The following is a 20,629-nucleotide window of genomic DNA, read 5'->3' as shown; positions in this document are numbered from 1 at the left end:
GGTCAGTGACATTTTGAAATTTTCTTTAAAGGCTGGCAAGACAAGCCAAAAACAAACTACAGAATTTCTAGTCAGATGACTGCTTACTTTCAGTCAAATGTCCTTAGAGTAGTTTGATGCTGTCAAAGAATATTGTACAGGTACTTTTTCTAGAGAGATTTTTCAACAAGGAGAGGTGAACACCAGAACAGTTTAGGAGGAAACTTTTCTCTAAAAATTCCATTTTACAATGTATAACAGCTTTCTTCCACATTACTCAGTGGTTCCTGATTGCACATGAGAATCTCATAAAAAACTCCAAAATCCCCTGGTGGAGATTATGAATCAAAAGCGGTCAAGAAGTCTACAGTAATCTACTTTTCTAAAAAGTGCCTGCAGGCGTCTGACGCCCTGGGTCTACACACCAAGCACAGAAGACCACGGCTGATGGCACAGAACCGAGCAATGGCTCTGTCACCAAAGGACCACTCTTCAGATAATTAGGAATTTCAGAAATAGGTGAGCTAATCCTCGGGGACATTTAGACCTCTGCCCAAGATCTTACTTCTCCTGGAGAGATAGGTCTTCCACGAAATGAATAATGTAAAATCCAAGGACATACTCATTACAAAGTCTAGATGGTTCTGAATGAATTAAACATAAGAGCACAAAAGAAACATTTGCTAAATTAAAGAAATCATGTACATTGTTAGGTTTGCAAAAAACAAAGAGAGAAAAAGTTTAGAAGAAGGAACAAAGGAAAGTTTCCTTATCGCCATCAGGTCCGCCAGTCTCTCCCAGGACTCTGGCGAAGGACTCACCCACGCCTGCTCCTTGCACTGTCACCACTCTCCCCGGTCACTTCGCCCCTCTAAGAATGCTGGCTCTCCTGGGTGTTCTCATATGAAGGGCGGGAGAGGGTGCTGGTCTCACTCTTCTTACATCTTTTTTTTTTTTTTTTATTGCTACATGTTCTCGCAGTTTATCATCTTAGGGAGTGGTTACACCTGCATAGCACAACTGCCTTCTTTCTTAATCCCCCTCCTGTTTCCTCCCTCCTCCTCCAATTCCCCTTTTCATTCTTGTTGATATCATTACCCTTACCTCATGCTGTGACATCTAATGTTTACATTTCTAGGCTGTTAGGTTCCTGTTCAGGGCACATCTGTATTCTACTCATTTCCCCTTCCCCTCCTCCTCATCCCTCACACATTTTCCCCTGGACCACATTCTTATTGCAAGACATCCATCTCCTTGTCACCTTCCACCCTCCCTTTATTATTCTCTGCTTTTGTACTTAGCCTCATTCCAATGAAAGATACTATATGGTATTTAAGCTTGTATGTCTGGTTTATTTTATTCAAATTTGCACTTTCCAGGTGCATCCATGTATCTACAAATGTCTGAAATCTGCCATTCTTTTTTAGCAGAGTGGTGTCACCTTGTACATAGATATCATATTTTCTTTATCCAGTCCTCTGCCAATGGGTATACAGTCCATTTCCAGGATTTAGATAATAGGAGTTGTGCTGTTATAAATATCGGTGTCCATATATTGCCATGGAATGATGGTTATGCTCTCTGGGGAAGATACCTATCAGACAGATATCCAGGTCTTATGAAATTTCTAATTTCAATTCTTTGAGAAATCTCTGTACTGATTTCCATAATGGTTGTGCTAGTATATATTTCCACCTTAAATCTATAACTTTGCTGTCTGTCATTTTCTTCTTAAACCACTGGCTCCTCTCCTTTTTTACTGTGTGACTCCAACTGCAAAAACGAGGGCAAAAATCTTTCTTCTTTGGTTCTCTGAATCACTCACAAAGCTGAGTTGGACTCAGAAAGCTAATAGCGAACCCAATCTCAATGACGAATGTAACATCCAATGTTGGGGAAATTGTTTGACCTCCCTGAGCACTGAAAAATAAATAATTAGACTAGATTTCCCCAAAGGTTCCTTTCAGTGCTAACATTCTAAGAACTGGAAACTGCAGTCAGCACTAAAGTGTAAAGCTCTATGCTGGGCAGAGCTGATAATGAGACACAGACCCTCACTGAGGATTGCTCCACGTAACCGTGTAGGACACGAAGCACTGGGTTTACTGGACTACAGAAAGAAGCTTCAAGATATCCGAGGAATGCATGAAAGGAAGGGAAAATAGAAAATGGAGGGACACTTCTACCATCTCTTACTCATTATTTTGATATATCTACTAGGCAACTTTGCAGCCAGAGTAATGTCAAAATTCAAACCTGACCACAATCCACACACACACACCCGCAAAAAACCTTTCAAAGTCTTTGACATTAACCTATACTCTAAACGTATATGTAACCAAAAAAAAAAAAAGCAGGAACCATGTTTGTTCTATTGTCTTTCATCAACATTTGGCATCAAAAAAGTCATAGGAATTTCCATGAATATTCTTGGAAATTATGAGGTGAATGCATGAGTGAATTATGAATGAATGAGAGTGAAAAGTATAACTTGGTACTTGAGCTGTCCCCAAATGGAAAAGAAATAATGCTGGAGCAAAGCCTCATAGAAGTGGGGTGATGACTCAAAGGAATGGGAAAAAGAGCTAACCCCTCTACAAGGCAGAGACTCAACACACTACCTTACAAGTACAAGAAAATCCTTCCTGCTCCCATCTTAAGCAACTGGGCTGCAGAGTCAGAAGGTGAAAACACAGGAGAGGTCGATGCTTCTTTCAAGAATGCTTAAAATCTCAGAAGTCTTGAACCGATGGACACCAAGAGGCCACTGCGCATTGTAAGTGGCGATGATGAACAATTCTTCTGCTCTCGAGGCCAAAACACTTTGTGAAAGACCAGGAAAGTGCTCTAATGTCTTGCAGACTTTTTTCACATCAGAAGCTCATTTCCCTTCCCCGGATTCCCATCTCCATCCTTGACCTAGCCAGGCCTCGGCATTTGTCAGTCTGACCACTTACAACAGGTGCGAGCTGGGCTTTGGGCTCATTTGAGCAAGAGAATGGCTAAGTGCTGCTTTAGAATTCTCTTATCTGAAGAAATCCCCTTGGGAAAGCGGGAAAACTGACTCAGCCTTGTCACAAACCCGCACGGGGTTGATAAAGACACGTTGTAGGGGGCCCTGGCGAGTGCTCTGCGTGCATTACAAAGAGGTGGGTGCAGCCAGGTGGCTGAGAGCTTGGAAGGCAGACTCACACCCTGTGGTTTCACTCCCGGGTCTGTACTTACCAGAGAGGGGGAAAGTGACTTTTTCATTAAACTCTACGCGACTCTTCTATCTCATTTCTAAAATAGGGATAACATAAGTATATATTATACGGATAGGATGAAATGAGTTAATATATATAAAGGTTCACAGAACAGTTCTCCACCCATAATAATTGTCACACACCTGTTAGATGCCACTGCTGGCAGTGGTAATGGTATTACTAAAATCACTACTACTATAACAATTATTACTACTTCTCATTTAACTCCCTTTCCAAAAGAAATCTATAGAGTTCATATTTCCCAGAAAGCTAAGAATCACAGAGTTTCACCTTTGAGTCCAAGATCACACAACCAGTCTATGGCTCGGGTGCTGCAGAATTTAAGGCACTCTGACCCCAAATTCCATGTCGACACCATGGGCCAAGGTGTAATTATCCAAAATGCTAAGACAAGTAGAATTAGCAATGTAAAGGAAATGAGGAACTAAAAAGATGAGTGAATGAATAAATAGTTTTCAATCAACTTGATGTAGTCATTATTGTAGTATCTAATCTGTCACAGTCCAACAACACAACCTCAGCTTTTAAATATGTAAAATGAAAATACATTGACTTCAAAAACTATCTGGCAAGGAACATCTGAATTGTTTCTCAGAAAAAAAAAAATAGACTTCGAAAAGTACCATTCAAAGGCATCATGCAGCAAAACTCTTTTACTGATAATTGAGATGAAGACATAAAAATTGAGAAATAGCCTAAAAACTCCACTAAAATTTAAGATTCACAATGTGAGGCACTGAATATATCTTGTTCACAAGTACAGTAGCTGGTACCCAGGAGTCGGGCCACAAAAGTTCCTATATGAAATGCTGGCATCCAGATGTGATCTACTCACAACAGCTCTGGCCCTGAGTAGAGCTTCTACCTTGTGGGAAATGTGATTTAACACATCGCCAGGTAACTGTTGAGGTAGAAAATGCTGCAAAAGAGAACTCAGGGTGCTGCCAGCCCATCAAACAAAGTGTTGTCTGGGCTACAAGAACAGCTCTCTTCAGGAAACGGGGGTGGACTTAAAATCTTAAGAGTAAACGAAGGAAGTGGGTTAACACATGCAGTCGGAATGAAAGTCAGAGACTATGATCCATGACTGCTTTCTCCAAAAACATATCAAATCATAATGTGGAGAAATAATCACAATTGCTCCTTGTCAATCAAGAGGAAAAAAAGCAAGGCAAAGAAAAATAGAGCTTGAGATTAAGAAAGAGTCAGAAAACTCTAAGTTGTCCACTAGACAAAATGACCACATAAAACGTATAGTGATTTCATGGTCAAGGAGGCATTACAGCCAAGATGAAAGGCAAAAATACTTTTTGCTGTTATAAAAAGAATGCGTTCATCAAACAAGGGGTGAAGGCTACCTTCACCAAAAGCTTTCTCAGCCTTGAGCCTCTGTAATTCTAACTGCAGTCAGGGCTCCCATTTCCCTCAGCAGTAACCCAGCATGAACTCTACAGGCACACAAGGAAAGGAGGATGAATCCCCAAAACGGCTAGCAAGGACAGCTTTCAGAGCCTTCATTCTTTCATTCATTGACCACATTTCCCACATGCCATATCCTTCATGCTGTTTGGATTCTTCCTTTTGTAGAGAAAATTATAGGAGAAATAAGTAATCTACCTTTATATAACCCTATCCTAACTCTCCCAATATTTACTTCTGACATAGGGAATCAGAGTGGATAGGAACGGAAATTCTAGAATCAGAAAGACATGAATCAATTAATACCCCACCAGTTATAAATTGTATAATCTTGACTATGTCTCAGAGCCTCACCTTTCAATAAGTAAAATGGGAAAAAATTATTATGTATATATTGTATGTACAGACCTCATAGTTTTGTTGTCAATAACTACTGAGACTATTGGAATAAATTACTCTTTCTATAACTGCCTGGCAGACAATTATCTCTCAATCCGTGCTAATATTTTTACCATTAATAAGACCTTACTAGATAGAAGGAAAATAGTTAGCTTGAAGAGATGACATGACAAGGGTCACATCTGACGCACTGCAAAGTTGACTAGGGAAGGTGGCACCATCCTGGACATTGGAGAAGTAATGGCTCCAATTTGTAAAATAAAATTTAGTGTGGCAGTGACTGTCCAGCCCAATGATTGTTCTTAGCCATGTGGTAGTCTGATATCAAGGCAGAGAAGAGTTAATCAATTTGTACAAATGTGCCATTGAGAAAGAGATGAAACTGTAATGTGAACACAGACAATTCTGCCCACCCCTGACGCCTTGCACCTAATTGCACTTCTTTGAGTGCAAGCTATGCCTTCAGTCAAACAAATGCATTGGCTTAAAGAGGATGTGATGGGCCAGGGATTTAGCTCAGTGGCTTCGCTGCGTGCCTCACAAGCACAAGGTCCTGAGTTTGATCCCCAGCACCAAAAGGAGGGGTTAATATATGGCTATATACGGAGTCCTATCACATGGATTCAAATTCAGATTCTTCTATCTACTCGTTATCTGAGCTGTCTCCTGCAGTTTATTTAGCCTTAAGCTGTAGTTCTCTCTTCTCAAAGATGGAGACCATAATAGAAGCTGCCTATTTCATTTCAGGCAGAATGAAGTAATGTTCTTATCTGAATATTATGCCTAACCCATTTCAAGCATCAGTATTTCATTGTTAGTAAACTTTAGAAGTAGAAAAATTTTAAAAACCACCTTAACTTCCTAGGTTTTTGATGAGAAGAAGCCTGAGGGCCAAGAAGTAAGGAGATTTGTTCAAAGTCATCCAGATCACTGGACACTGCTATGCTAAGTCCTGGTGCAGTACCGCTCAGGGGCGCATTCCGAGTCTGACTCACCTTGCGATCTCTCGAGTATCTGATGCTCTAAAGGAGCCTGGGAAACACAGCAGAGGGAATGTAGGAGAGGATGAATGGAGGGCAACAAAGAGGAAAGAGAAGGCAGGACAGGAGGCCAATCGGGTGGCCCAGGGCTCCCCACTGGGAGCAGCTCCAGGGGAACTGAACCTGCAGACATGGTTTTAGCCTGAGCACAAATGGTCTGGTACCGCTCTCCTCCAGGCTGTGGCCAGTTTCCCACCACTCATATATTTGTTGCCACCCGATCTCCCAACAGAAGCTTGGACACAAGCAGAGTCTGCTGCAGGGGAACCAGCAGGAGCAAACAATGAAGTCTATCATCCCCACTGATAAATAAATGCACAACATGGAAAGCCTTTGTATGTTCTCAACCCCCAACACCTGTATGTCTTTGCCAGGAATTATAAAATGTTTTGTTAAAGCCACCTGTACTGTAAATGTAACTGTTAGAGCAATGTAACTGTTCAAGCATGCTAACTTCAAATGTGACTGTTCAAGCAGCAAGATACTACGACCTGATGTGTCAATATATTCTGCTAACTCCACCCTTCCATTTCTGTACACATGCTCGTTTGGTACAGGGCCCCAACCCCCCACCCCATAGGTCTCTATGTAAGGTTACTTCACTTCTGTTCAGGGCTCAGACTTTGGAGTTCAAACGCCTCTGGGCCGGCCGGCACAGTAAGAGGCTCCCTCCTTCTCCCCGAGGGCTGCTCAGTTTCTTTGCCTCCAGAGACCTTCTAATAGCTGTAACACTTGCCTGTAACGCTCATCTGTCCTACTGCACTGTATTACCATCACACTCAGTGCACAAAGAACTCCCCTTGCTTTGTTTCACTACTTTAGCCTCCCGCTTCAGCACAAAAGGGCTCTGCACGTGGATACCCAGTGTGAGATCAGACATACTGGATAATGTTGCCACTCAGTCAATGGGCCAGGGAGATAATAAGCATGTTAACAGAGGAGTCTTTTCTGGCTCTTTGCTCATTAAGCAGAACTGTGATTTTTCATTATTCTTAAATTTCTTAAGCAGTGACTATTTCCTATGCTAGTTTTAAACAAGACACCATGGCACTATGAGTAATATCTCAGTATGGAGCCCTTCTGCTTTTCCTTTTCTTTAATTGAGCAACCAAGTTAATACATTTTCAGAAAACAAATATCTGTTACCTTTTAGCCAGTCCAAATTGTGATAAGATAGCAAATGTTAAGGAAAAAGCGGCTAACAAAAAGTTTAAAACATACATTTTCAAAGTTGTATTTCGTATGTATTTTGGTCTGGCAGTTATCACAGACCTTGCTTAGCCATAGGAGTCATTTTCCCACTACCCATATGGATCCCAACGTTTACTTCTACATAGTACTGAACTATATCTGAGGGATATACCTATCACTGGAAGACACTGCCTTTTGCAACTTAGACTGATGCTATTTGAGTGTAACTATCCTTTCTGCACAGTCATGATCCAAGTAAACAAGCCTTATTACTCTGAAAAAGGAAAACTTGGTAGACTTGATTTACCTACCTGTCCCCTGGTTTAAGGCTTTTTAAAAAAATTATTCATTAAGTTCATAGGTACATGTTAGGTATACAATATGACAATATTCATCATTGGGAATTTGTACCTTTATACAACATATCTCGGTTCTTACTCTCCCTGGTGAAATTCTGACCACCTCAATTCCTGACTGGCCTCTGGTTCTGTGCTTCTAAACTTTGTCAATTTTCTGTCGGGAGTGCTGCACTGTAGATTACTATGGCCAGGCCTAATTTGCCTCCTCACATGAATGAGGCCGGGCCCCACATAGAACAGGAACATACATCTTCTTCACTTCCTCCGTCAAACAAGGCAGGTTCCCAAAGAGGAGAGCAGGCAAGAAAAGGGCATGGTGGACCAAAGTCTGGCCAAGAAGAGGACCATGTTCCTCACCACCCATTCACTAGAAACCCATCAAGCATGACGTCCTACAGACCTTAGCTACTCTCCTGGCTCATGTTATACACCAGCCCCCTTTACCTCCCCTGCACTACTTCCCTTATCTCTACCACTATAAATAAATGTACTGCATTTGCCTGGGGTCTTTAGAACCCCACCTGGCCCCATTTTTGTTTCTCTTTGTTCTTTTGTAACTTTCTTTCTTTACCTTTTCTTAATCTCCCACGGTCATTTGTCACTCCATGAACCCTTCAGCCACAGAGGCCATGGCAATTTTCATCTCATCTAATTCATCCTCTGAACGTTTGTTGTATGTTTTTTCTGATGTAATGTAATCCACACACGGGCACTAACTTTCTAGGGTGAATTACCAACCCTGTAAAGTTCTAGGTAGTGTCGATTTCTACAAAACTTCAAGTGATCACAAGCTAGAGTGTTTTTTCTATATGTATGTAGCCACTTTACCAAGCCAGCATAAATAGAAAAGTTCATACATTTTGAACATCTTCTGCAAGCCAAACATCATACTGAGTATTTTTTCATTATCTCACTGACCCTCTTAACTACCTGAAATGTGCACTCCTATGTCCAGAAAATGAAAATTAAGAGAAGCAGACTAGCAAGTAACTAGAAGTGAGTTTGAGCCCAGGCACCCTAATTCAGAATCCAAGCACTTAATGTTTATCCTGTCCTGTGTACTGAAAATAGCAATGAATTAAGATTAAGCCCATGAAACCAATTAAAAATGTTAGTAGATGAAATCCTATGATAGAAGACAAGTCAGTAACTTCAGTGGAAGTTAACGGAATTTAAATGAAACAGACACAATCGATGTCAATTGATCTTAAATTTCTGAACTACTCAATTCACAAAATAGTCAGCTTGGTTTTAATTTCTATTACCTAGAAAAATCTTATCCCTGAACTCTCGCTACCAGCCCTCTACTATGATTCCTTTTCCTTAAGCAAATTCCTTTGTATCTTTCATGTGCTTACTTTTCTTCTAAGAAATCTCTGATCTCCCAAGTTACACTTTAATGTCCTCCCATCTATTTCTAAGCATACTACATCTTATAATATAAATGTGAGGAGACTAGCATACTATTATGCATCATTGCGTGCTACGGGCCACACTCAAGCCTGCATGTAATCCGGTGAGGTACAGATAGGAAATGGTCTGCACCTAAATCTGCATCTCTATCCATATCTCAATACACAAGGAGGATGACACAAAGTCAAGAAAGTGACCCACAATTTGTTGGATCTTTTGCCCTAAAATCAGTGATTTGGGGAAGATGATTTTTTTACTATAAGCATTGCTTCTTTTTTCTTGGCTATTTGGGCTGAAAAATATCTCAGAATAAAACGTTCCTCTGTCTCTTTTACAATCACTGCTGTCTGTTCCACTGGATACTCAGCTCAAATATTATCACCATGATTCAACAAAGACAGCTGATAAAATTTGGGAAGTCACGCAACTTGTTATTCCAGAATGTAGACAAAAAAAATATAAGAAGAACCAGAATGGGATAGTTCTTATTTAAGGATGGGCCTTTTCTATCTTCTTTAGAATTTCATGAAAATATCATAAGCTAGTATGCCAAATTTGAGATATTTAAACATTCTTAACCTAATTTTAAGAAAAATGATTATGATGGAAATTTATTTGGAAGCCAGAGAAAACAGAGGTTACTAATTTTCCTCTTACACCTATACCATAGGGAGAGTCAAGGGTCTTAGTGCAGACAAGAGGGGTCACAGAGAAGTGGTTTGCTTAGCTTGTTAAGAAAATGATGCTATTCATCTGGGCCCTGTGTGCCAAGCCAGAAATGAGAAGGATCATCAGACCACAAGCCTCACACCCAGATGCTCCTACTGCCCTCCTGGGACCCATGAGCACAGCCAGGAGCCAGGAGGGCCCCAGTACTGCCCATCCTGCCCAAGACCAATGCTGCCCCCACTCCTGGGGCCTCTGTAGCACAGACCAACACAAATGTTAACCAACAGATAACCTGATCAAAGAAGAGTCCAACATCCAGGAGAAGAGGGTCCCTCAGAGTTACTCTACCACAGAGACTGGATGAAACACAGCCTTTAAATATAGGCACAGAGTGGGTGGCAGTTAAACAGGAATCTCCTGGGACCCCTGGGAGGCCTGGGAGCAGGCTATGAAGATCATGGGGCCTGTATTCTGTTGACAGAGGACAGGTTTGGAAAGCGCAGGCATTAAAGGGATCAGTCCTGAAGAAGAAGGCATTTAGTCTGGTGGCATATTTGAGCTCTGGCACCTCGGTCTACATCCAGCAGAGATTAGTGTTGTGAAGTACTGTGGGTCAATATATGGATGGAGTAATAGTTTTTACTAAACTCACAGTATACTTGTTCTGATTAAGTGACATTCTTGAGTGGTTCCTAGAGCTTGTCAACATCTAGTTGACATCTAGTGCCATTTGCCATTGATGTTTCTGCATTTACTAATATAGCCAAGGAAACAGCAGGGGCAGACAGCTGCTTTCCTTTTGGGGGGGCAATATCTGGATAGCCAGGGGTCATAAATAATTTTTAAAAGGCTCTATATGCACACAAGAACATAGAAAAACAAGGCAATAGAAGAAACCAAAGGTTTCAACTGTCCTAAAGAAGATTAAGGGGACACAAACGGAAAGAAATGTGAACAATAGGTAGTGGAAATCTGCAAAAAGATTATAAAAGAGGTGAATAAAGTAGATATACTCCAAGAGGGAACAAATCAAAAGTTCACAAATTTTTACTCAAAATGTCCAAAGTGGATTTGGAGAAAATAAGGAAAAAGTGGGAATAGCTGCTCAAACAGGTTCAAATCATGAAAAGAAAAAGTTACCAAAGATATACTTTAAAAGCTATCACAGAGAAATATCTGCAATAAAAAAACTGTAGTACTCATCAATTAGAGAAATGACCAAAATGAACACAAGATGTCTGAAATTGAGGACAAAAATACTAAATTAGGGGAAAGTACTCAAAAAAATAAAAGAACAAGAAAAGACTATGCAGCAGTTACAAGATGGTACTAAGAAGACTAAATGGAATTAGAGAAAAGATGGAAGATAATGTGGATGAAATTATTAATATGTATAAAGAAATCATAGCAGAAAACTTCCCAAATATTAGAGAAAAGGGTTCAACATTCAAATAAGCAAGACTTACAGAACACCAAACAACTATGATGAAAAAAACAGCCCATTAAGACGTATCCTTATGGAAATGCCAAATATCCAACAACAACAAAACTTTTCAAAGCAGAGAAAAACAACAAAAAATCTCCTATAGAGGTAAACCCATTGGCATTATAGCACACTTTTCAACAAAAACCTCAAAGACCAGAAGAGCTTGTAGTGAAGAACTTCCAGCACTAAGATCAAATATCTTTCAACCGTGGTTAACACACCCAGGAAAATATTCCTTTAAAATCGAAGAAGAAATAAGGAGATTTCATGAAATGTAAATAAAACAGATCAACATACATACAAATACTAAACCTGTGCTCCAGAAAATACTGAAGAATATCCTATACAGAAATGACGAAACCAGTAAAGCTAAAAACCCAGATGGAATAAACACACAAAGGTCAATGGATTAAAAAAAAACAACAACAAATGACCAGAAAAGAAAAACAAAGCAGTCACCAACAGAGCAAGAAGGAAATGATAGTAAACAATCAGCACACCTCAGTAATATCTTTCAATATTAATGGCCTCAACTCTCCAATTAAAAAAACACAGGCTGGCAGATTGGTTCAAAAAAACAGAATCCAAAAGTCTGCTGCATTCAAGAAACTTATCTAATTAAAAAAGATATTCATATATTAAACACCAAGGATGTAAAACATAATCCATGCACCAGGATGATGTAAATAATCACGTACAGCAATTTTAACTTCAGATAAGGTTAAGCTAAAACTGATTAAAAGAAGCAAAGAAAATCACTGTATAATAGTTAATGGAATAATTCAATAAGAAGAGACAATGCTAAGTATTTATGCAGCGGACACTAAAGCTCCTGGCTTCATAAAACAAATATTGCTGAATGAAAAAGATCAAATAATAATAGCAGTAATTTTATTTATTTATTTTTTGTACTGGGGATTGAATTTGGGTCCTTGTGATTGGAGGGCAGGTGGGGAACCACTGAGCTAAATCCCCACCCAGTAATAGTAAATTTTAACACCTCCCTCTCACAAAGAGATCAGCGATAAGGTTCTTGTCTAGGTGACTCCCCAAAGCCTCATAGCCACATTGTAGCCAACCCAGCCTCAGGTCCCTGTCCTGTGCCTGTTCAGGGTGCCAACTGTAGGCGACGCTCGCTCCCAAGCCCCATACTTGGGCACCACCTATATAGAGCCAAAGCTCCCAGCCTGCCTTGCTCTGGGAGGGACCTAGACCCACTACTTTGTTCTCCCTGAGTCGGGGGAATAAGGATGAACCGCGGAGAGACAAAGAGTCAGCTTAATATTTGGGCAGCCCGGGGGCTGTGCCTCCAGCAGGAAGAGGAGCCCCAAGCTTTGCCTCACCTCGCTTTTATTCCCACAACAGGGCACAAGAAGTCCAAGTAACACAGGATTCATCTGCTTTCTGATACCCATTAGTACATCTCTGGGAAACAACTTATCCTCAGCAGTCTTCTCTTTTCCATAATATGCAATCACCCTTGAGCGCAGCCTGTCTCCTTTGTGCCCACAAAGGAGGCCAATTAGGCTTTAATTCTCCTCTGGCAGCGGGTGTGAATGTAGATTAAGGCTGTGTGAATATGAATTATGGGCGTGATAATTGGATTAAAGCACTGATTAGTTTAGCGTTGTTCTCTGGCTGGGTAATGGGAAGCCATTGGCACCAACAATTAGGCTTGTGTCCTGGATGGGATATAAAGAGAAAAGCAAAGGCAGGTTTATCACTTCATACCTACCCTACCCAAGACTCTTTCTCCTCTGCCATGCAATACCATGCTATCCTAAGTGCAAGCCAGCCAACTATGGACTGAAAACTCTACACACTGAAATAAACCATTCCTCCTTCAGTTTATAGATGGTGGATAATTAGTCTCAGCAATGACAAAAGTAATTAATACAGATTTTGGTAATAGGAGTTGGGACGTTGCTGTGAGGCTACATGGCCGTGTGGTTCAGAAGCCTTTGGAACTGGCTTGTGAGAAGAGTCTGGAAAGATTTGGAGATGCTGGATGAAGAAGCAGCCCTGCAGTGCTTTAACAAAAACTTGATGAAAGATTCTGGACAAAGCTCAAAGAACCAGAAGGCTGATAGAAATGCACCTGGTAATGTTCAGGCTCAGGAGGCTTCAGTTAGAACAAGGGCCTCGCTGGCTGTTGGACACCAGACAATGTGTGATATCCTTCAGCAGAAAAGTTGTCTACATTTTGCTCACACCCAGAGAGTTTCCTGTAACTAAGATTAATGGAAGTGGACTAATTAATTGGGTGGAAGAAATTTCAAAGCTGTCCAATGTTGAGATAGTGGCATGGCTACTAGTTGGGGGCAGTTAGCCAGATTATGTTGAGAATCCAAAACAAACAGTCCAGCAGTATGACTGAAAAAGTTTTGAGTTTGGACAGAAAGGAAACTTCAGTAGTACTGTGAATTGCAAATATGGAGCAGAGGAGAACATAATTTCTGAAACTACGGGCATTAAAAAGCCAGGGATGTTGGAACTGTTTGTAGAAAGAATGACCTGAGAACAGCACAAAACCCAGCAGCCTTGCTAGGCGGAATGGCGCACGCCTATAATCCCAGCACTCGGGAGGCTGAGGCAGGAGGATCGCTGTGAGTTCGAGACCAGGCTGGGCTACCTAGTGAGTTCCAGGTCAGTCTCAACTACATAAGACCCTGTCTCAAAAAAACAAGACAAAGGTGAAGGGAGGGCACAGACAAGGGGAAAAACATGAGAACCAAGACCTACCTCATGTAAAGGTACAAGATCCCAATAATAAATATAACTGTACTGTATACCTAAAATGTACCAATAAACTCAATAAAAGAAAAAAACAAAACAAAACAGCAGCCTCATAATTGACTAGGTGAAAGAATTTGCATGGAGAAGAGGCCCTGGGGCAACATGTTGCACAATGGTGGTGGCCAAGAGAATTTGTTCCTTCAGACTGAGTTCACAGTGCTAAGCAATTCAGGCACTCAACCCCCACAGTCAAAAGAGAAGGAAGCCTGGCTACTTCGCCAGGTAGAGGCAAATCTTGAGATGATCCACAGGGTGTGGTTTTAGGTGTGTGCAGAATGAAAGAGCCAGTAGGGTGGGGAAAACTTCCACCCAGACTTCAAAAGAAAGGCCTGAGGGGCAGTGAAAGACGCCGTAAGTGTGAAGCTAAAAGCGCAGAAGAAACCCTTGAAGGTTGGAGAAGCCAGGAACTCGGATCATCTGAGGAAAGCTGCAAGGAGTAAGCAAAGATGGCCCAAGACAGAGGCCATGGGGGTTACAAACACTGGCAGTGCAACAGGAGCGGTGCCAATCCAGCCTCAGAGACCACAGTCTCGCTGTAGATTGCCACAGATGCTGGATATAGAAATAGAGGAGGTAACATTTGGTCTGCTGTACTTTGGTCTGTTTTGGTCCCATTCCATTCTATTTCCCTATTTGGAATGGGAATGTTTATCTTGCGGCACTGTATGTTGGAAGTGTTTAACTTTCTTTTCTGTAGTAAAGGGACCTGCAGCTAAGAATTTGCCTTACATCTCGGAGAAGACTTCGCATTTGGTCTTTTCAGTAACGCTGAAACTGTCAGGACTTTGGCAACTCTTAGAGATAGGTTAAATGCCTTTTATATAAAGGGATGCACGTGAGTGTTTTGGAGGCCAGAGGTGGAATGTTATGACTTGAATCTAGATGTGCTGCCTAAGCCTCACAGGCTCAGAGATTGGCCTTTTCAGAGCTGGCTGCATCTAGGGTGTGTAAGTGTAGATTAAGGGTGTGTAAATAAAGATTAACAGTGTGATAACTGGATAGTTCACTGAATGGTTTAGCATTCTACTGGGGGTGGGTAACAGAAAGCCCCACCCAGGGTGTGGGTAGTACCAACCAATAGGCTTGCAGCCTGGATGGAATTAATAGGGAAAAGTGTGCGATAAAAAGGTAAGACAGGTGTGAAATTTAGGTGAATGTGCCAACTTGAGTAAGAAATGACAACCTAATTTGGATTAGCATTGTTCTGAGTGTGCTGAGGGGATGTTCAGAAGACAGAAGACCTACCTTGGGGTGGCTTGTCACCTGAATGGTATAAAGGGGAAACAAAGAAGGAAGACATGTTTATGTTTCCCTGGCAGAGCTCCAGTCTTTGCCTTCACCTTGGACATCATCTCCTGGTTTCCAGTGCAGACTCTTCAGTCTCCAGCACCGATTCTTCAGCATCCCGGCACAGACTCGATAGCCTTCCATTGCAGACTCTTCAGCATCCGCATACAAACTCACACAAGACAATACACCTAGCTCCAGGCCTTCCAACTAGATACTTTGGAACTGGAGCACACGGGCAGATCTTTTGCATTCATCCACACTTAAATCTGTGGGTGGCCTCTGTAAGCCAATCTTGTAAATTCTTATATATATATATTTGTATATCTTGCTTTAAATCTGTTTCTCTAGTAAACCTTGATTGTCACAGCAGGCTTACTGCTTCCGGCCTGGCCTGCCTTGGAATGTTTCTCCTCTGCCATGCCTCTCTGCCATGCAGCCCTCTCTGCCTGGAAGCCGGCCAACTATGGACTGAAAACTCTGTGAATCATGAGTTGAAATAAACCCTTTAGCTTGTGAGTGTTCGGTATTTTGTCTCAGCAATGTAAAAAGTAAGCAAGACAATTAAAAATAGGAATAAAGAAATATGAGCACTGAATCACATCCTTTAACATATGGACTTAATAGCTATTTATAGAGTATTCCGCCCTATAGTAGCAGAATATACATTCCGTTCTGCAGCAAGTTGTACTTACTCCAAAAAAGAATACAAGACATACAAGTCCACAAAGCCTGCTTAAATAAAAAGAAAGAACTGAAAGCACCTCATGTGTACTATCAAACCCAAATGAGTGTGAAATGAAAATGGAAATCAATGACAGGAGAAATCATGGAAAATACAGAAGACTCCAAGAGAGGGTGATTGGCTGGTAGCCATCTTGGAGAGGGGCCCACTGAGCTTGGAACCCAGAACAGCTAAGGCCAACCCCATCTAGCGGCCTCCAGTGCTTCAGTGGAAGTGCTGAGCTCAAATCAGCAGGAGGTGAGGGAGTGGAGTCCAAGCTGGCAAGAGGCACAAATATTTGTAGGCTCAAGGAATCCAGTTCAAGCCTCATAGCCAGAAGCTTGCCTGAACTTCAGAGGAACTAAAGGGACAGGCTGGCTGGGATTATCCATTACCCACCTTGAAATTGTGGCTGGCTGGTTTGGATGAATCATTCTGGCTCTGGGCTCCATTTGCCTGTGTTGCCTACCAGGCACATCAGAAACACACCTTGAACTGGATGGAGTTTTTTCCCCTCTCCTTTTTCCTTTTCTTTTTTTCCTCCTTTCTTCCGATGGGCACAGGAGAAAAACAATAGCATGCAAAAGCATCCCGAATATCGTGTCTGTCATTCTGTCATCTCGTGGTACTCAGCAGGCTGTGGTTAATATGAGAGAAATGGGTGTGGGTAAATGAATTGGAAAACACTGCACGTCCACATGGGACTGGAATTGTTGACCACACCTCTCCGGAGGATCAAGGCAACCATTTTTAAAAGTTTCCAGTTATGTCTTCAATAGTGACATTACTCTTTTAAGATAGCAAATCCCTTCTCCCATACCGCAAACTGGATGAAGTCTAAACTTCGTAAACCTGACACCAAATGCCTCTAACTTGTCTTCATAACCTCCAAACAACTGCGTTTCCTTTCATGATCATACGAGTTATTAAACTAGTTCATTTCTGCTCAGTATAACCCTCCTGACTCTACATTTGCACGTGCTACGCTCCCCATGCACAGGATCCTCTACTCTCACCCTCACCTGCCTCCCACTCATTTTAAGGTCTGACTACACGATGTGAGGGCCATCTGGCTGCGACATCTGTCACCCCAGTGATCGCCAGGGTTGATTCAGCTGATCTGACTGGCTGTGGGCGTGTCCTCTTCCTCCCTCACTGCTCTATGTGTGGCGCTCCAGAAGCTGTATGCTGTGTGGAAGATTGTGGGAATCATGATTATCAGTTGCAAGTATTGTTAGCTTTAGTAACTCCATCTTGTTAAGTTCATCTATTTTGTAAGTATAATTTTCCTCTTTTGTGCTTAGACTGCAGTTCCTTATCTTTACATAGTCCAGATGTTAACTGACCTTGTAGTTGCCTTGGTAACTCTTACCCATGAACTCTGTATGAACTCTCTTTTCTTTAGAGTAGGTGATAAGGTTACTATAGTAACCCTAGCCCATAATAGTTAGTGGGTTTTTGCTTTAAAAGTCTGATGCTTGCTTGCAATAAACGTCGCCTTGATCAGACTCTTGTGTTGGCGTCCTTCCTTTCTCTCTGCCCCATCTCCACCCCGCTGCTCTTTCAGGTTTGAGACACTGCTGGACAGTGCTCTGCGTCGCCGGCTCTCGACAGAAGAGGACGACCACCCCCCATAGAAGAGGATCCTTTCCTCGCCCAGGGGTATACAAGTAGCTGTGCTCTCCTGCTACAGCCTCCCAACGGCTCTCAGGATCTGACTACAGTCCTGCCATTCATGAACATCATGCGCCTTGTGATCTTGCTTTCATGTGAGTTACTATGGTGTCACTGTGAATATCTCACACTTTGATCTTCACAGACACTGTTTGGTATTATTGCACTGTTACTGAGCTTTGCCATAGGTCTTCCTTCCCAACAGTATTCCAATTCCTTTTGGGGGGGTACCAGGGATTGGACTTGGGTCCTTGTGCTTGCAAGGCAGGCCACCGAACCGCTGAGCTAAATCCCCAGCCCTCCAATTCCTTAGAGAACAAACTTTACATTCTCTCTTCACAGATACTGTATATTACATTATTGTACTGTTAGTTTCTGAGCTGTATCAGAAATCTTGCTTTCACAACACTACCCCAGGTCTTTGGAGATCAAAGTTTAAATTCATTATCTGCCAGTGTGCCTTGAAGTTCCTAGCACATAGTAAGAGTTCAGCCAATATTTATTTCTTGAATAAACTGACAGTGCCTAGCAATGCTCTCCTTTATTCCTCCCTGCCTAGTCTGTACTTTGGTGTGGTGGTACCCTGACTGTCCTGAACTATGTAAATGAAGAATTCAGTCAACAAGAGCTGCCTATATGTGGTGGCTATAGAAGGATAGATACATATAAATGTTTTCATTTTCCTATTCGTTCATAGCCTCTTCATGAACAGCAATTCAACTTTACCCTTCCAACAATAATCCAGGGATGGGTTAGGCTGGAATTTTCATCCCCCCGGCCACATACAAGGAAACTGAAGGATCAGTGTTTCTCGAAAGCCACAGAACAGGGATAAGGCCAGGATCAAAATGACTAGATCCTCTGATTCCCAACCTGAGGCTTCTTTGGGTCTTAGAGGAACTAAATAAGACACAATAATAAATGAATATATAACAAACTGGAAATGGCAATATGGAAGGCATCTGGTAGAAAAATAAATGGTGAAATGAAATAATTAAATCAGGGGGAAGATCCATCAAACAAAAAAAATAAGTAGGGAAGGGACACTAGGGAATATTTCTTTGTACAGCATTTAAGCAGTATAAGGAACCTCGAAGTAACGAATGGGCCTTAGCTGATATTCCTCCATTACCTACAGTTTGAAGTTATCGATTTAAGCAAAATTCCAGTGAGGAAAAAAAAATCTCGCTTTCCTTTGATACTTAAGCATCTCCTGCTAATGCTATGGGAACATGCTCTTTAATTAAACAAGTAGGGATCAAAGGAAGTTACTGAACATCGCAAAGAAATTCCATGCCACCCTGAAGGTTCCTTCCTAGACGCTTTCATCTTCCTGCGTTTGATTCCTAAGCGCGCAGGAAGTAGCTGTGTTCGTAGCATTTTGTATTCTCAGTTAGAGTTCTGTTCGCATCATCACTTCCCAAAGGGGCCCTCACGGAGCCTCCAGCCTTCACCAACTGTGTACGCCTCTCCTCCCGCTCCCCTCTCCCCGCCTTCTCAGACGTCCCGTCTAATCCCCGTGTTCCAGGTGTGTTCTTCTACCTGAGTTCTGCCGTCAACCCTGTCATCTATAACCTGCTGTCTCGCCGCTTCCAGGCGGCTTTCCGGAACGTGATCTCTCTTCCCTGCCAAAGCTGCTGCCCCCAGGGTCACTCACGAGGGCCCCCCGCCCAGCGGAACATCATCCTCACCGAATGCCACCTGGAGGAGCTCAGTGAAGAGCCAGGTCCCCAGTTCCCCGGCCAGTCGTCCGTCTGCAGTGCGCCCCTGTCCACTGCCCTCTGCACCGAGCAGGCCCCGCGGAAGAGGCCGTCCCGTTGGCAAGGACCGAATTCCTCGCTGCCTCCTGCCTGCTCTCTAGTTCCTAAAGACGACGAGCCTGGCGAAGCACAGGGCCCCTCTGGAGGGCAGTTTCCCCTCTGAGGAGACTGGGCCCGGGTCATCCACAGGCTGAGTCAGGCTATCAGTCGGACAACCAGAGGCCACGGGCAGTCACAGGAGGAAGAGGCGTCGGTGCCGGTCTGCTCTTCGTGATTGGAGAAGTCCACGTCAGGGCTCCTTGGCAGCAATCTGTTTGCCCTACTGGCCCATCCTTACAACGCGACACGACTTCTTACGGTGTCCTGAGCCTTTTACCTTAAAAGCCCCCCTGACAGCTTGGGGGATTATTACCCCCCACTCCTCCAGTCTCCAATGGCATCAGCAGTGGCTCCTCACCGGGAATGGGATCAGACAGAATTTCAACTTAGAGAAGAATAGGAACGAAGGAAGAGAGAATGCCAAGGTGGCAGGCTGAAAGAGACACAAACTACACCAAGCAAAAACCTAGCCATTTTCATAACTGGGTCCAGACATGGACTTACAATATCTAACTTATAAATTACATCACTGCATATGAATCTCTAGTCAGTGAAGATTAAGTGGAAAAGACTCAGCAGAACAAATCCCCAGAACTGGGGGAAATATCAATCTCTTTCACGCCTTTACAGGGGAAACATTTTGAGAAAGAACCTAGTAGAGTCATTATCCTTAAGGTCAATCCCCAGTGACCAGGAATAAAAGTGCCCCCACTGTTAGGGGATGGATACAAAAAGATCCAACACTCAAGGTGCAACTAGTAATTGTGTTGCTCGACTAATATTTTAGTTGCATTTTTGGTTGCTCCTCACTTATTTTTTTCTCTCAAAATTTGTTATTCACTCATTAATTCCACCAATCAACAAATCTCCAGTGATGAGTAGGTTCTATGCATCGTGCCAGGACAAAAATTTCCTTGCCTTGCAAGTTTACATGGAGCAAAAAGTAAAACTGTCTTTGAAAAAAAAAATCACTGGGCCGGGGATTTAGCTCAGTGGTTCGGTGGCCTGCCTTGCAAGCACAAGGACCCAAGTTCAATCCCCGGTACAAAAAAAAAAAAAAAAAAAAAC

The 20,629-nt window shown here is 42.4% G+C and overlaps 1 protein-coding gene and 1 long non-coding RNA gene across 4 annotated transcripts in view; one reads left to right on the top strand and one right to left on the bottom strand.

Annotated features, from left to right (window-relative positions):
• Window positions 1–20,629, bottom strand: part of LOC104873151 — a 111,472-nt gene that overhangs the window by 23,023 nt on the left and 67,820 nt on the right. For all 3 annotated transcript variants that reach the window (XR_783380.3, XR_783381.2, XR_783382.3), the window contains exon 3: window positions 16,428–16,665. This is a non-coding gene — a long non-coding RNA (uncharacterized LOC104873151). The remainder of the gene's footprint in view (window positions 1–16,427; window positions 16,666–20,629) is intronic.
• Window positions 17,578–20,527, top strand: LOC104873152 (neuromedin-U receptor 2). Its single transcript, XM_010639696.2, has 2 exons — window positions 17,578–17,797; window positions 19,231–20,527. Exons 1-2 carry the CDS (start codon window positions 17,764–17,766, stop codon window positions 19,623–19,625), a joined length of 429 nt encoding a protein of 142 aa, XP_010637998.1. The 5' UTR covers window positions 17,578–17,763; the 3' UTR covers window positions 19,626–20,527.

The sequence above is a fragment of the Fukomys damarensis genome, unplaced genomic scaffold (genome assembly GCF_012274545.1).
Source record: "Fukomys damarensis isolate Sample0158 unplaced genomic scaffold, DMR_v1.0_HiC HiC_scaffold_9, whole genome shotgun sequence".
Classification (NCBI taxonomy): domain Eukaryota; kingdom Metazoa; phylum Chordata; class Mammalia; order Rodentia; family Bathyergidae; genus Fukomys; species Fukomys damarensis.
This window is presented reverse-complemented; position numbering and strand designations above follow the sequence as displayed.